Raw genomic sequence first — 17,526 nt, 5'->3', positions numbered from 1 at the left:
GTTTTTACCCATTCTAAAATCATCCAATAGTACAGGAAACGTGTCTAAATGCTGATGAAATTGGCTTTGTATTCTGTTTTCTCTGTAAAAGAGTAACTGATTCTGACCACTTAACTGAACTGGTTAAACGTATCACAAAGAACTGGCTGAACCTTATATCCCTTCTCTAACTTTAATTTTCATTAGTCATACTCAGAATTTTCAGGAGCCTAATGGTTAGAGCATCAGGCTGACTACCAGGGAAGCTTAGTTTAAATTCCACCGCAGCTCTTTATAGTATTGTCAAGTTACTTAACCTTTCATTACCTCAGATACAAACAGGTTGTGAGCCTTCCATGGACAGAATAATTCCTATGGTACCTGAATGCACCCCACTTTGATAGTTTTCTACCATGCAGGTCGTATATATAAAAAATAAATAAATGCTTTTTCTCTGCGGTCTACTATCCAATGGTCTCTAGCTTATCCAAAGCTTATCCAGGCTGCAGTGAAAGGATATGTTGGTTTCAAATTACAAAACAGAGGAGTTGATGCAGAAAGTTACCATGGGCAGAAATGTGCAGTTAGCAAGGCATCTGCACACAGATTTTATGGCCACATGATGCAGAAATGTTTCACACAGACTGAACCCCTATGAATGAAGCATCCAACTGGGCAATGATGAGAGAAGAGAAAGGAGGAAATCAACTATTCAAAGAGTACAATGGGCACCTAAATTGGCTTGTTCACAACTCAAAAGGGGGTGTGGCCTTGGAAGGAGCATGGGTTAGCAGCGTTCAGAAAAGATGTGTGCAGAGTTAAAGAATAGCGGGGATCTGCACCCAGCTTGTGAGCCAGGATTTACACCAGGTTTAGCTAGCGTTAAGTCCTTGTGCCCATTTTATTTTCATTATAGTGTTTGGAATATGTTCACTTTGAGAATCAGGTGCTCAACATTAAAAGTTTATATTTATTTACGGCATTTTATCGCACATTAAACATGAATTAGATTGGAACCTGGGATCATTTAATTTTTTTTTCCTGGAGGAATGCATTACCACCCCCCCCCCCCAGGCTCTCTCCCCAGCCATAGCCAGCTCTGCAATTTGGGGGGGGGGGGCGCAGAGGGGGACCAGGGAGAGAGCCTGTTGTTAAACATTTACCAGCACACCACTGCCAAAGCATCTCCTTTGTACTGAGAGAAACAGAGAGACTCTGGAGGACCCGGGAGGGGGAGGGGGAGGGGGAAGAGGTGTGACACAATCCCTTCTCGCTCACACACCTGGTGTGTGAGAGAGAAGGGATTGTGTTTTGGGGGGGGGGGGGGGATGAGAGAGAGAGGAAAATTCTGAGGAACTTGGGGGAGCGGTACAGAGGTCGAGAGAGTCTCTGAGGAACAAAGTATATCTAGAAAAGTTCTCTTAAAGGGCTCTCATTAAACTCTCCTAAAACAAAAACCTGACGGAAACTGAATCCATCTAAAAATGTGCCTAGAATTTCATTCATTTCAGGGCACAGCATACTGATAAATCCCCATTTTTCTTAATCCCCCTAAGCATCAAATTATCTGAAAAACAAACTGCTACTCCTGGAACGAAAAGAAGTGTTAAGTATAAACCACCTGTCAGGAAATCTTTGAGGTACCTGTTTGGCAATTCGTGTCTTCTGGTCCACCAATGAGGCAAAGAGTCAGGAAATAGCTGTTAACCAATCCGGAAATCGACAGCACTAGTATTTGCCATAAATAAATAAAGGAGGGAGGGGGCGGAAAGGGACACACATAGGTCCACAGTAAAGGCAGGCAACAGCAATGTCTAGAGCACAACCTGCAGCCCTCCCTGCAGTGTCTGTGTGACGTAACCGTGCCTTTGCCAGGCTCCAGGAGTTCCTCAGCTTCCCTGCTTCAGGCTCTTGCAGCTGAGCCGCTGGATGCACACTCCAGGCTGCTTGTCAGCCACAGCAGAGACAACTCTCTTGCACATCCCTATGCAGAAAGCTAGGAGGAAGAGAGACCGATTCTGAGCTTGCTTTAACCCCCCCCCCCCCTCCCAAATTCCTTAACTGTGGCTTCACTGACACCCAGCATGGCTTTGAAGGAGAGTATCCTTCCGATCAGTGAAATGTCTTCTCCCTTCCCAGACGTGGTGGAGCTGAATGTGGGAGGGCAGGTCTACGTTACCAAGCATTCCACCTTGCTCAGCATCCCGGACAGCACCCTGTCCAACATGTTTTCCAAGAGCAACGCCAAGGAGCTGCCCAGGGACAACCGGGCGCGTTTCTTCATCGACCGAGACGGCTTCCTGTTCAGGTATGTCCTGGACTACCTGCGAGACAAGCAGCTGTCTCTGCCCGACCATTTCCCGGAGAAGGAGAGGCTTTTGAGGGAAGCCGAGTACTTTCAGCTCGCCGATCTGGTGAAGCTGCTCAGCCCCCAGATGGTCAAGCAGAGCTCCATGAACGACGAAGGCTGCCAGAGCGACATCGAGGAGAACTCGCAGAGCAGCGACCTGATCAGGACGGCGGCTCTGGATAAAAAATCGGGCTTCATCACCATCGGCTACCGAGGCTCCTACACCATGGTCAGGGACAACCAAGCGGACGCCAAGTTCAGGAGGGTGGCCAGGATCATGGTCTGCGGCAGGATCGCCCTGGCTAAAGAAGTTTTTGGAGAAACTTTGAACGAGAGTAGGGACCCTGATCGCCCACCTGAAAAGTATACGTCCAGGTTTTACCTGAAATTTACCTATCTGGAGCAAGCTTTTGACAGGCTTTCTGAAGCCGGATTCCACATGGTGGCTTGTAACTCGACGGGAACTGCAGCCTTCATTAACCAGTACAGGGATGACAAAATCTGGAGCAACTATACCGAATATATCTTTTTCAGTAAGTTTGCTTTCTTTAATATTTACCCACGGCAGTGCTTTTCAAACCCGATTAAGCTTTCCATTGATAGAGTTAGGTTTTTGCAAGCAGGGCTGAAACTGGTTTGCGATACCACGTGAAAGAAATTGAAAGAGGCAGAATGCTTTAAATACAGTGAGTGTGGACGTACTTTGCTAAGCTGAGAAATATTTGTAGCCTTTTATTTTTGTCACCTCCAGTTTGGCAGGACATGAGCAACGTCGTGCCAGAGGGAATAAAATCCATCAATAGTGCCCTTCTGAGAATAAGACCACTGCTTATGCATCTTTTTGTTTTCCGATGTTATCCAAGAAAGGAAAATATGAATTAGTGGCGCATTAAATATCATATCTCACATATTATTTGGCATAGTATGCATCACATGGACACGGTTCACTTAGAACATCAGACCATTAAATGTGAAAAGAAAAAGTGAATATTTATGCAACATTCACACAAGTAGACAAACCGACCAAAAATGCCATATTAATTAATGGTCATCAGTCTCCTAAAAAGGGAAGGGGACATCTATTTGAGCACTGTCTGCTTGTAATTTAATTAGTTCTGTAGACAGGCATTCTGCGGAGTGTATCCTGAATTCCGACATAAACTACACAGCACATCCGTTCAGGAAGGGTTTTAAATTGATTACCCTTAGGCGTGACAATGTTCTTATGTAGTGACACATGTCACATGTCCTCCAGAGTCGCTGTCTGTCGGTGAAGAAGATAATGTGAAAGCAGGAGATCGCTGCTTCAGTTTTAGTATTTTCTATGCTCTCCGGTGGACAAACTTCTTTGTGCAAGAGAGATGTTTTGGGGTGGTTTGTGGTGTTAGAGCCAGATGATTTTCTGTGTTGTGATGTCTGCTTTATCTATAAGTGGGAAATCACAGCTGTGCACACAGTTGCTGCAGAGAGACAATGGAATCTGAGGCTCAGGTTGTGTTTTTACCCATTCTAAAATCATCCAATAGTACAGGAAACGTGTCTAAATGCTGATGAAATTGGCTTTGTATTCTGTTTTCTCTGTAAAGCAGTAACTGATTCTGACCACTTAACTGAACTGGTTAAACGTATCACAAAGAACTGGCTGAACCTTATATCCCTTCTCTAACTTTAATTTTCATTAGTCATACTCAGAATTTTCAGGAGCCTAATGGTTAGAGCATCAGGCTGACTACCAGGGAAGCTTAGTTTAAATTCCACCGCAGCTCTTTATAGTATTGTCAAGTTACTTAACCTTTCATTACCTCAGATACAAACAGGTTGTGAGCCTTCCATGGACAGAATAATTCCTATGGTACCTGAATGCACCCCACTTTGATAGTTTTCTACCATGCAGGTCGTATATATAAAAAATAAATAAATGCTTTTTCTCTGCGGTCTACTATCCAATGGTCTCTAGCTTATCCAAAGCTTATCCAGGCTGCAGTGAAAGGATATGTTGGTTTCAAATTACAAAACAGAGGGGTTGATGCAGAAAGTTACCATGGGCAGAAATGTGCAGTTAGCAAGGCATCTGCACACAGATTTTATGGCCACATGATGCAGAAATGTTTCACACAGACTGAACCCCTATGAATGAAGCATCCAACTGGGCAATGATGAGAGAAGAGAAAGGAGGAAATCAACTATTCAAAGAGTACTGAATAGTAGGGATGGGCTGCTTTAATTTTTTTTTCCTTTAAAAGTAAATTTAGTTAATAGCGCATACTATTTGCATATAGAGGTGAATTCTATATATGGAGCGAAAAAACTAGGTGCTGGAAAAAAAACACGCGTAGGGCTAGCTAGTCTATAAACCACACCTAAAGTTAGGCACAGTTTACACATATCACTGATTCCCGTGACTCAAAATTTAAGCATGACCATTTATGCCAACTAAAACCTGATGTAAATGCCTGTGCCCCAAACAGGCACAGATCGGGCATATTCTGTTTCAGTGCACATAATCTTTAGGGATGTCCATGACCTGCTTATGCCTCACCCATGGCCACACCCCTTTTTGAGATCCATGCTTTAGAATTTACATGCACCACTTTACAAAATATGCTTAGAAAGTTGCATGCATAAATTCTAATTAGTTACCAATCATTGCTTGTTAGTGGGCAATTATCGGTGCCGATTGTTAACCAATTAAGTTGCATGCACAGTTTGACCGCACTGCCAAATTTGTGCACCCAACCTTAGGGGCTATACTGTATATAGAATCTGGGGGATAGTGCACATTTTTCTTAGAGTACACACTATCCCCCAGATTCTAAAAAGGGTGCAGATCCCAGAATAGTGCCCAAAATAATTAGTTAATGGGCTCCAATGATTTAGTTAGTGGAGTTAAGCAATTAGGGGTCCTTTTACAAAGCCACGGTAAAAATTGTGGCCTGCGGTAGTGTGGGCTCATTGTTTTGGACGTGATCCAGGCTACGTTTTACGACAGCTGGGGAAAAAGGCCATTTTTAATGGGCCGGGAAATGGGCACGCACGAAAATTAAAACTAGCGCATGCCTATTTATGGCCTGAGCCCTTACCATTAGCCACTGACCTTGCAGTAAGAACTCATGCACTACCCACATGGTAGCCATGCAGTGCACGCCAACTTGGCTGCGCTGCTGATTACCGCCAGGAACGCCCCTGCAGTAGGAAAATAGATTCAGTGTGTGCCAAAATTTGAATTACCATCGGGTGCATGCGCTACCCCAGTGGTAATGCCGATTTGGCGTGCACTACCTGTTTGTTAGCCTACTCGCAGCATTGTAAAAGGGCTCCTTAATTGGCACTAGTTATGATTTGTGCACTGATCTGGCTGCACATTATTCAGTTACAATGGGCACCTAAATTGGCTTGTTCACAACTCAAAAGGGGGTGTGGCCTTGGAAGGAGCATGGGTTAGCAGCGTTCAGAAAAGATGTGTGCAGAGTTAAAGAATAGCGGGGATCTGCACCCAGCTTGTGAGCCAGGATTTACACCAGGTTTAGCTAGCGTTAAGTCCTTGTGCCCAAAGGTGTGTATGGAATTTGGCACTCTGTGCTGTTCCATAAAGAGCACTTATCCCAGGGCACCCTTTATAGAATAATGTTGAGTGCCAATTTTTATTGGAGCCTAATTTTCAGTGCTATTTATATAATTTTCCCCTGGATTCAATAAATGGCAAATAAAATTGTGTGCACAAATCAGCATGCATAGCCAATTTGCGCATGCCACATAATTGCTTAACAAGCCAATCAGCGTTAATAATGGGCTGTAAATAATTTCTGATCTGAAGAAGGTTACCTTTGAAAGCTAATCAAAAAATGTGTTGTTAGTCCAATAAAAAGGTATCATCTTATTTTCTCTTTCTATGTTTTGTTTTATTTCTATTTATTACCTTTAAAAGTCGTCACAAACCTATATTCATACGTAAATACCTTCAAACAGTTCACCTACAATCTCATTATACAGACTGACCACAACTAAAATGCGAGCCTGGTGTGTGTCTCCTAAATGGTCCAAAGACATCACTGCATTTATACTTATGTCATCTGACGTGACATCAGTTCTACTCTCCAATTTAATAGGCTGAAAGGATTTTGAGCTGTCACATGACTGCTGGTCGCAAATTAGAATGGACCATTCAACTTCTTTTTCAGTCCATTGGAGATTACTGTGTCCCATTGATAAATTAAATGCTGTTCCTTCAGTTGAAGAGTTCCTCCTACATTTCCACCCTGTGGCAACAAGACATGCTGTAAAAGTAAAAATTGTAAATCTTCCAATTGATGATTCATTTGTTTCCAATGCTCAACATCGGGGGCTTCCTCCCTGTTGAGATGGATGCTATTTAAATGTTTCCCCATCCTGGTCTTTATTTTTCTAATAGTATCTCCAACATAAATTATCAAACAGGGACATTGGATTAAATAGATTACTTGAGAAGTCTCACATGTAGTTACTGATAATATCATATACACATATCCTGTCCTGGGATGTTGATACTGATCCAAATCTAAGGCATATTTACAACCAACACAATGGCAACACTTATGGTGTCTTGAGATTTCTGACATTTGGATACCTAATTTACAGATAAAAAGAACATGATCAAGATAGGTCTTAAGTTTTCTATATATTAGAGGAATAAAAAGTTGGAAAGTTAGATTTTTGCATGCCATGATATGTTGAGCTGATGATGATTTTGCTGAGTTGCAAGGCTGTGTATCTTGTGTGAAATGAGTTGCTACCGAGGTTTTTTCAAGGCTTGTAGAATATTATTTACTCACATACCAGCAATTGATGGATTTTAATACTGAGGTGCTGGGTTGCATAGTTGATGGGGCTAGCCACATTAAGGTGTGCTGAAAAATGGCCTGTGTTAGTGTAGACGCGTGTTTTGGTCATGCACAGAATTATGTTTTTTGTGCACCTACAAGTAAAATGCCTTTTAAAAATTTTTGCCGAACATGGACGTGCGACAAAATGAAAATTGCTGCGCGTCCATTTTGGGTCTGAGACCTTACCGCAAGCCATTGACCTAGCGGTAAGGTGTCATGTAGTAACCGGGGCGGTAACGGTCTATGCACATCAAATTCCACTTGACACGTGTAGCTGCCGCGCGTCAGAAAATAGAAAATATATTTCAGACGCGCATACTGGACATGCACCAAAATTGAGATTACTGCAAAGGCCAAGCGGTAACATGGCAGTAACTCCAATTTGGCGTACATTGGGCGCACGTAGTAAAAGGGCCCCTAAATATCATATGGAAAGATGGACTAAATTATTAAGCATAAACTGAGAAAATAAAGAAAAAGAGCAAAAAATCATTTGTCAGGTGAAGTCAAGTCCCCAGGGTTTATCTTGTCCAGCATGGTTTATGGTAGAGAAAGGAGTACATGGTTTGCAGAGGAGCAGCTGATTTCTTACAGAAGCAGTTTGCCATAGTAGTGGGTGCAGCAGTCTCTATGACATTTAAATGGGGACGATCATAAAGACAGTGTTTTGCACTGAGGCTGCACATTTTAATTCTCACCAAGTGTACCATGCAGGACGGTGGCAAGAGAGTAATTTGGCTTAATGAAATGGTAGCTGGAAGGCAAACTGGAGCAGCACACTTTGCCAGGCTGCAGGTATTTAAAAACCTTTAAAATTCATTTTGAGTCCTGATTTTTAATAGTAACCATGTTGCTATTGCTGTGCATGTGCCTGCCTTGGTTTTCATTTCTTTCTTTCAGGATATTGGGCTAGATAGACCATTGGTCTGACCCAATATGGCTGTTCTTATGCTTTTATGTAGGAATTGCTTAGTGAAACATATCTCTGTGTTCCTCTTCAGTTCTGCAGTCCCAAAGTAAAAATGAATAATATCTGTCTTTGAGAGTTTGAGTAGTTACCACTGGCTACACTGGTATATAATATAGATGGATTTCAACAGTTTACCAGTAAGGCAAGTTCCTCTATTACAAGAATCATCAAATGAGACATCTGAAAAACATTTTTTTCTCTCTATTTCTTTTGCAGTTCGTTATGCTGCTGGCGTGTTTTTTTTAGTTCTTATGCATTGTGTAATCAAACTTTTGAAAGAGCTACTGCATTAATGATTTATTTATTTATTTAACAAAATTTATAATCTATACTATTTACAATTCTATGTGGTTTACAAAGGAATTGGATGCATATTTAAAAAAAAAATATCTTAACTAAAAAAAACCCCAGAAAGTTATTCTTTCGGTATCTGAGAAGGATACCAGTACCATAATTAGTCCTTGCTGCTACCTTCTGGAAATGGCTTGTGCAAAATATTTTGATGTGATTTCATATCATTTTTAAACTGGTGCTGTTCCAGTTAAAGACACAAATTTGTTACCTCAGGGGGGGAATTCATCAAGGAGGCTTGCAACATCTTTGTAAAAGGGAGGAATTCATCAAGCTGTGTTAGGGCCTTTGAGCGGGCGTTAGGACCTTAACATGCATTAAGGAATTAATGCTCACTAAATGCAAAGAAGCCCATTTTATAATCTATGGGCTTCTTAGCATTTAGCTTGTGTTAATTCCCTTAATACATGTTAAAGCCCTAATGCCCATGCGAAGGCCCAACTTGATGAATTCCTCCCTTAGGAGCCCTTTTACAAAGGAGTGGCAAGCTAATTATTGCGGGATTGCCATGTGTCGATTCTGCACTACCCGCAATGTGCACCATTCATGACACTTGAAAAAGATTTTTAAAATTTCAGCACCGGGCGGTAATCGGGCAGTGCCGTATGCTGCCTGGTTACCGCCAGGTCAGCGTGGGAGCCCATATTGCCTCTTAAATAGATGGCAGTAAGGGCTCCTCCTCCTTCTCCTCCTCCTCCTACTTGTCATTTCTATAGCACTACCAGACATATGTAGTGCTGTACACTTTAACATGAAGAGACAGTCCCTGCTTGAAAGAGCTTACAATCTAACCAGGACAGACATACAGCACAAATAAGGAATAAGGGAATTAATAAGGCGGGAAAGACAAAACATACAAGGGTACTGTACAAGTGAATAAGGATTAGGAGTTAAAAGCAGCATCAAAAAGATGGGCTTTTAGCCTAGATTTGAAGATGGCCAGAGATGGAGCTGGACGTACTGGCTCACAAACTCTATTCCAGGCATATGGTGCAGCAAGATAAAAGGAACAGAGTCTGCAATTGGCTGTGGAAAAATAAGAAAGATTTACCCAATGAAAGGAGTTCCCTGGGGTGAGTGTAAGGAGTGTAAGGAGAGATAAGAGTGGAGAGGTACTGAGAAGCTAAAGAGTGAATGCACTTCTAAGTCAATAAGAGTTCGAATTGTATGCGGAAATGGATAGGGAGCCAATGGAGTGACTTGAGAGGGCTAATATGAGCATAGTGACACTGGCGTTATGTGAGTCGTACAGCAGAAGTTTGAACAGATTGAAGGGGAGAAAGATGGTTTAGTGGGAGACCTGTGAGAAGCAAGTTGCAATAGTCTAAGTGAGAGGTGATAAGAGTGTGGATAAGGGTTTTGGTAGCGTGTTCAGAAAGGAAAGGACGAATTTTGGTGATATTATAGAGAAAGAAAGGACAGGTTTTAGCAGGAAATGGCTATGCGGCGAGTGTTTACCTTACCATATGGCCATTTTCTTAAAAAAAAAAAAAATCCTTTTACCCGCTGCGGTAAAATGGGGCCTTGGCATGTAGCAAATCAATGCACTCACACCGCAGGGCTCCTTTTATCGCAGCTTGATAAAATGGGCGCTTAGTGCTTCTTTCAAAATATTAGAAATATCTGGGTAAAAGCTTTATTCCTTTAGTGGGAAACCATAAAACCCAGCAAGTTTGTGTTCAATCAAAGAACAAAAAACATTTATAGGCAGAATAAAATGTGTGTACATAAATATAACAGTGTTCTTAGAAATCCCAGCCACATGACTTAAGTCTTCATAAATAAGAAGGCAACACGCTGTAAAGGAAATAGTAAAGGAAAGTAAAACTTACATTCTAGGTTGTTAACCCTGTGACTGCTGTTCTCTATGTTGCTTGAATTATCAAAACTAGAAGCAAAGCTTAACAAAAATATACCTAAAAATATTAGTTTAACTTGAAATTTATCCATTGGGACTATATGGTAAGTACTTGTGCTCTTACCATATTTATTAGTGATGTGGGAAAGGAAGCAGTAACTGAGGTGATCAGAAGTACAGAAGACAACATATTATTCAGAGTAGTCAAACCCAAGCAGACAGTGAGAAATTATAAAAGGATATTAGACTGGGAAAATGGATATATACATGGCAGATGAAATGTAATGTGGACAAGTAACATAGCAACATATAGTAACATAGTAGATGACGGCAGATAAAGACCTGTGTGGTCTATCCAGTCTGACAAATAAGCTAAAGCCATTGCATATGATATGAAGTTATACATCATATGTATAGCTTATCTTGATTTATTCTTGCCATTTTTAGGGCATAGACTGTAGAAGTCTGCCCACCACTAGCCTTGTTCTAAAATTTCTGAAGTTGTTGTCAAAGCCCCTGAATAGCTCCGCTCCAGCCCATCCAAATCTATTCAGTCTCGATCAGGGCACAGACCATAGAAGTCTGCCCGGCACCGGCTTTTCTGCTTAATCTCCGCTAAGCTTCTTTGAATCCAATTCATCTAAACAGGATTCCTTTGTGTTTGTCCCACACATTTTTGAATTCCATTACTGTTTTCATCTCTACCACCTCCTGTAGGGGAAGGCATTCCATTATCTACTACCCTCTCAGTGAAAAAATACTTCCTGACATTATTCCTGAGTCAGCCCCCTTTCAACCTCAGTTCATGCCCGCTGGTTCTACCACCTTCCCTTCTCCGGAAAAGGTTTGTTTGTGGATTAATACCTTTCAAATACTTGAATGTCTATATCATATCACCCCCCATTTCTTCTTTCTTTCAAGGTATGCATGTTTAGGTCAGTAAGTCTCTCGATGTATGTCTAGCTACGTAAACCGCCTACCATTTTAGTTGCTTTTCTCTGAACCGCTTCAAGTCTTTTTACATCCTTAGTGATATAGACAAACCTCCCAATATTCAGCGCTATTTAACTGGCCAGAACGGCTGCTGATGAATCAGAGAAAATGTTTCTTCACTCAACGTGTAATTAAACTCTGGAATTTGTTGCCAGAGAATGTGGTAAAGGCGGTTAGCTTAGCAGAGTTTAAGAAAGGTTTGGACTGCTTCCTAAAGGAAAAGTCCATTATTAAATTGGACTTGGGGAAAATCCACTATTTCTGGGATAAGCAGTATAAAATGTTTTGTACTTTTTTGGGATCTTGCCAGGTATTAGTGACCTGGATTGGTCACTGTTGGAAACAGGATGCTGAGCTTGATGGACCTTTGGCCTTTCCCAGTATGGCAATACTTATGTACTAATGACCACTAGCCACTTAACCAGCTATCTGCTGCTATTCAGTGGGGGTTAACTGGCTATCTCCCACTGAATAACTGAATATCCTCTGTTAGCGGGTAGCAGATAGCCAGTTATATCGCCCGATATAACCGGATATCTGCCTATTTTTAAAGCCGGTTTAGCGGTCATATTTGGTCGTGTGAAAAGGCGGGATATCTTTGGCCAGTTTAAAGATAACCAACTAAGTCTGAATATTGACTTAGCTGGTTATTTTTAAACTGGCCAAAAATAAACTGGATATTTAATGCCGGTCAGCAGAAACGCCCGGCATTGAATATCTGGGTTCACTGCCAACCGATCCTACTCCTGCGTTCTGAATAACGGCTCCAAAGAAATAAATTCTGACTTTATATACACATTGGATTCCACATTAGAAGTTACTGCTTCAGAAAAGGACCTTGGATGCTATAGTGAAATCCTCAGCAAGTAAAATATTGGGACTTATTTACAAGTAACATAGTAAATTATGGCAGATAAAGACCTGCACTATCCATCTAGTCTATCCAACAAAGTGGCCAGAGCTGCACAACCGTGTTACAAACTAACAAGATTTTACTTGCTATCAACTTCAAGGTGTCTTCCCCTCCACCTCTGAGATATACTCATAGCATATGATATGAATGTGAAAAAAAAAATACACATACTTATTCCTGATCCCTCCTTGCTGTTTTCAGGTCACAAAATGCAGAAGTCTGCCTGACACTGGCCTTACTTCCCAACTGCAGGAGTTGTCGTTGAAACCTACTCCAGCACATGCAGATCTGTCTTTCCATAATTGGGACACAGAATGAAGAAGTCTGCCCTGTTATGGTACATTTGGGACACAGATCTTAGAAATCAGTGGCTTATTTCTCAACTGGGGTCACCGTTCTAAGCATTGCTAAGTTTTGTTTTGATTCCATCCTCTTTCCATATAAGGGGTCCTTTAATTTTATCCTACACATTATTGAATTCCATCACCATTTCTGATTCTACCACCCTTCCTGGGTTGGCATTTCAGGCAAGCACCACTCTCTCCTTGGAAAAACTATTTCTTGATGCTACTTCTAAATCTACCACCCCTTAACTTCCATTCACGTTCTCTGGTTTTACCATTTCCCTTCTCTGGAAAAGATTTGTTTCTATATTAACATCTTTCAAATATTTAATGTCTGTATCATATCTCCCCTATCTCCCCATATTTAGTTCATTACCTCTTTCGACCCAAACTTTTTTGTCACTTTTTTTTTGGACTGCTTCAGTTCTTTTAATGTTCTTAGCCTGGTACAGCCTCCAAAACTGAACATTATACTCCATATGGGACCTCACCAATGACTTAGGAGTAACGTCAGGAAATTATTTTTCATGGAGAGGGTGGTGGATGCCTGGAATGCCCTCCCGAGGAACGTGGTAGAAAAAACAAACAGTGATGGAATTCAAAAAGGCATGGGATGAACACAGAAGATCCCTAATTAGAAAATGGATAGTATAAAAACAAAAGTTAAATGACTGCACATGCGCTGATTTGTCAAGTGGTGTTTAGATAGCGTCTCCAGCTATGAAGAACTAAGGCCAGTGTCAGGCAGACTTCTATTGCCTGTGTCCTATATGCGGCAACAGAGGAAACACAAGCAAGAGTCCACAATCCGCAAGAAGCAAAACAGACAACAGAGTTGACGGGAAAGGCAGAAAGTCTTTAATAAGCAATTCTTCAAACTGACTCGACATGGACCATTCTCGTTTGTGTAAAGTATGTAATGGCAAGACAATTTAGGATGAGCCGGAGAGGACTTTGATGGCAACTCCAGTATTTGGAACATGAAGACTTCTATGGTCCATGTCCCATATATGGCAAGACAGTGTAGGGTGGGCTGGAGGGGGTTTCAATGGCAACTCCAGTAGCTGGGATGTAAAGACAGTGCCAGGTGGACTTCTATGGTCTATGTCCCAGAAACAGATTCATTGTTGGTTTAATCACGAGTTGATAATGAATGTGACTGTTGGTAGGGCCAGATTAGCACTGTATTGGGCCCTAAGGAAACATACATTTTTGGGCCCCTACTGGGATTTTCACCTCCCCCAGATTTACTTCTTTTCTCACCCTCCCCTTCCTCCCAACATTTCAACTCCCTAGAAGTAGCAGGGAGAGAGCAGCTGGTAGTAATACTTTCTGAGTGAACAGGAGGATCCTGCAAGCATATGCCGCAAATGGAGGGGCTTAAAGGTTAGAGCTGGAGAGCTGCCAAGATACCCAGTTACAAGAAGAAAATTCTGAACTAGTCCTGGATTTCTGCAACCGTATCCCGGTACATTATGGGACATGAAGCACTGATTTATCTTGGTAGTATCTGGGACTACAAATAGCACACTGAATTGGCATGTAAGTTTTACCATTGGATTGGCCAAAAAGTCTCTCTCCTTGAGCTGGGCAACTCGGCAGCTCTGCAGCAGTAAGCCAAGAGCCAAAGAAGTTGTGCAAATCATTTTCACCCTCCATTGCCTCTGGTACTACTACTACTACTTGACATTTCTAAAGCGCTACAAGGGTTCCACAGCGCTGTACAGTTTAGCAAGAAGGACAGTCCCTGCTCAAAGGAGCTTACAATCTAAAGGTACAAATTAGACGTACCAAAGGACAATGTGTCTGAGGTATATATTTACAAAGTTTTATGTGTCAGAAAACTTTCACAAATGGAAGCAGCCAAAAAAAAAATCACTTTTTTTTGGAGTTTATGAAAGAATATAGACAGCAGTATTAGAGTAGTGTTCAAAGGAATTTGCCCAGGAAACGTAGGGGTCCTTTTACTAAGGTGCACTGAAAAATGACTTGCGGTAGCATAGGCATGGATTTTGGGCGCGCACCAACCCATTTTTCAGCATGCCTGTAAAGAAGGCCTTTTAAAATTTTTTGTTGAAAATGGACGTGTGGAAAAATCAAAATTGCCTCACATCTCTTTTGGATCTGCGACCTTACTGCCAGCCATTGACCTAGCGGTAAAGTCTCGCGTAATAACCGGGCCGTAAATGCCACTTGGTGCTCTTCCGATATGTGTGTCGGAAAATAAAAATGATTTTTCGGCTGCTCGTATCAGCCACGAACCCAAAAATGAAATTACCACAAGAGCCATGCGGTAGTCGGGTGGTAACTCCGTTTTGACACACGGGCACGCGTAGATGCTTGCGCAGCTTAGTAAAAGGGTCCCTTAATGGCTAGCTGAGTAAATTCCTTGAAAACTTCATTTCATTTAGTATGTGTACAGGTACAATTGAAGCAATGGCCTTTGAACAGGAAAATTTTCAAAAGGAAGCTCAGTCCACATTTTCAAAGGGATGCTCTATTCATATGACACAGAAACATAGACACATGTATGCACTCTCTCAGGCAGTGTCCCAACCTCCACACCATCATGCAAAGTTCTTGCATTTGCTGGCAGCTTTTTCTCTCTGCCTGCAGCAGACCCTTTGCACTTTCTCCCGTTTTTCTTAAATTCCTACTCCCTTTCAACAGTCCTGTCCCCCACAATATTCATTGGTTCAACTGCTCTCTCCAAAACCCCATGCAAAGCTCAACCTCCACCTACTCCAGCCCTTGCATCTCGGCCCCTCCTGTGACTAGAAGCCTCCCCATTGGCTGGATTCTACCACAGTCTGCACTGGAAGGGGGGAGGATCAGAGAGCTATACTGTGAAAAATATCCAGACACTTTAGCCATCATTCTGACTTCGCAGTAATTTACAAATCTGTAGAATCCTAAAGCAATCTTGGCAATCCAAGGCTCTTGAGTCCTCAGCACATCTGATAGGGCCCCTCCCCCCAAACTTTTGGGCCCGAGGCACATGCCTAGTTTTCCTATGCTTAATCCAGCTCTGACTGTGGAGCAGACTGGATGGACCATTAAAGACATGAATGGTCCATACTATGTCAAACCCTGGGTTAGGAGATGTGCCTTGCACTAACTATGGAGAGGTTCTTCTGCTAGCAGCAGTGAGCACAGCCAGCAAATGGGTGATGCTGTCTCCTGTCCAGAGGAGAAAGGAGCAAGAATCAACAGGGAGTAGTAGAGTGGACTGAAATGACCTTCCCCATTTCTGGGCTCCTTGAAGCTTCCGTGCCATACTTTCACCATGGTCAGTCACAATAAGTACATCATAATGGTAGTCCTCACATCCTATAAAGATGTTTCCAGCACCATGCCCCCCATTTTCAGTGGAAGGTCTGTGTGGGTGTGAGTGTGTGGGTGTGTGTAGGGGGTGGGGGAAGGTATCATTTTGGTATGTATCCTACATTTTACTGAGAAACAAAACTCACACTATACCACATTTTAGTGGAAAGGCTTGAAACAAATTGAGATTACAATGCATGGAACACCTTGTTCTCCTGTTCAGGAGCTACATATTTTGTTTATTCTTTTCCTTTTATTTCTATTTGTATTTTTGTTTGTTTGCACTGGGAGGAATAAATCTCACCCTAAATAATATACATATCTTAGGAATGGTTCCCGATATTCAGACTGCAGGAGTTAACCCGGCTAACTCCCTCAGGTGGTACTGAGTTCAGATATTCAATGCCGGACTGTTTTCGGTGACCGGCTTTGAATATCCAGTTTATTTTCGGCCGGTTTCAACTCGACTGGCCAAGTCGATATTCGGCGCTGGTCAGTTAAGTTGAAACTGGCTAAATATGGCCACCAAACTGATGCTGAGCAGATAGCCAGTTGTGTCACGCGATAGAACTGGCTATCTGTTAGTCACTAACCTGGAATATTCAGCAGGGCATAGCCGGCTATGTCGTGCTGAATATTAGCGGATAGCCAGTTATGTGCCTAAGTGTTAGGAAGGCCCAGAGCTCACCCTTAACACGCCCCTGACATGCCCCCTTGTGATTTGAACGCACTTCTGAGAGACTTCATAGAAAAACGTCTAAAAATTAGTTTTGAAAATACCAATTTGGATGTTTTTGTGAGAAAAACATCCAAATGCAGATTTATGCCGCTTTTTGGACATTTTTCTCTTTTGAAAATGAGCTCTTGTGTCACCTTAGGCTCAGCTTGCTTAGAACTGAGGAAATGCTACATGAAAGAAACTAGTGGCCCTGTTTACTAAGGTGCCCTAGCATTTTTAATGTGCACGCTAAACGTTAGAGTCGCTCATATAGGCAATTTAGCATTTAGTGTATGCTAAAAACACTAGCACGCCCTTAACATGGCTTAGTAAACAGGGCCCTTAGATGGATTTCAAACTAACTCTTATTAAATGATATTTCCATGTGTGCCTGGATATATGAATGTGGGCACGTGAGAAAGGCTTTGAGAGCAGTTTGTTGAAACATTCCTTTTTATTAGCTTTTTGCCCTCCTCTTTTATTATAGGTTTTTTGAAGATCATATATTAAAAATCACAAAAGAATTATATATAAATATTAGATTCAAACTACTGATCTGAGCTAGCTTCTACATGCTGATCATTATATTTTAATTAGACAGTGAATAATCTGTTCATATGTCCTTTCATTGGGATTTCAGTCTGACAGATTTGTAGAAAACTATAAAGTGCTTTCTTGTGGCATGTTGTGCTGTGATTATTGAAATATAATCTTCCATTAGGCCTGAGAAATATGATATTGCAATGCCTGCCAGTTTCCTTGGTATGGTTATTGTGCCAGAACTGTAAATAGCTTTCAGCAATTAGCAACTTTAGGCTTAAAGAGGAATAAAGTTTATGGGTTATTTTCTTCATTATATTAAGTTTG

General features: G+C 41.7%; 1 protein-coding gene across 2 annotated transcripts in view; it reads left to right on the top strand.

Annotated features, from left to right (window-relative positions):
* The first annotated feature begins 2,063 nt into the window (after nucleotides 1–2,063).
* Nucleotides 2,064–17,526, top strand: part of LOC115462635 (BTB/POZ domain-containing protein KCTD8-like) — a 417,331-nt gene continuing 401,868 nt past the window's right edge. For both annotated transcript variants that reach the window (XM_030192628.1, XM_030192629.1), the window contains exon 1: nucleotides 2,064–2,862. In XM_030192628.1, coding sequence (XP_030048488.1) covers nucleotides 2,064–2,862 — 799 coding nt within the window. The remainder of the gene's footprint in view (nucleotides 2,863–17,526) is intronic.

This window comes from Microcaecilia unicolor, chromosome 2, assembly GCF_901765095.1.
Source record: "Microcaecilia unicolor chromosome 2, aMicUni1.1, whole genome shotgun sequence".
Taxonomy (NCBI): domain Eukaryota; kingdom Metazoa; phylum Chordata; class Amphibia; order Gymnophiona; family Siphonopidae; genus Microcaecilia; species Microcaecilia unicolor.
The sequence above is the reverse complement of the archived record's forward strand: the minus strand, read 5'-3'. Positions and strand labels throughout refer to the sequence as shown.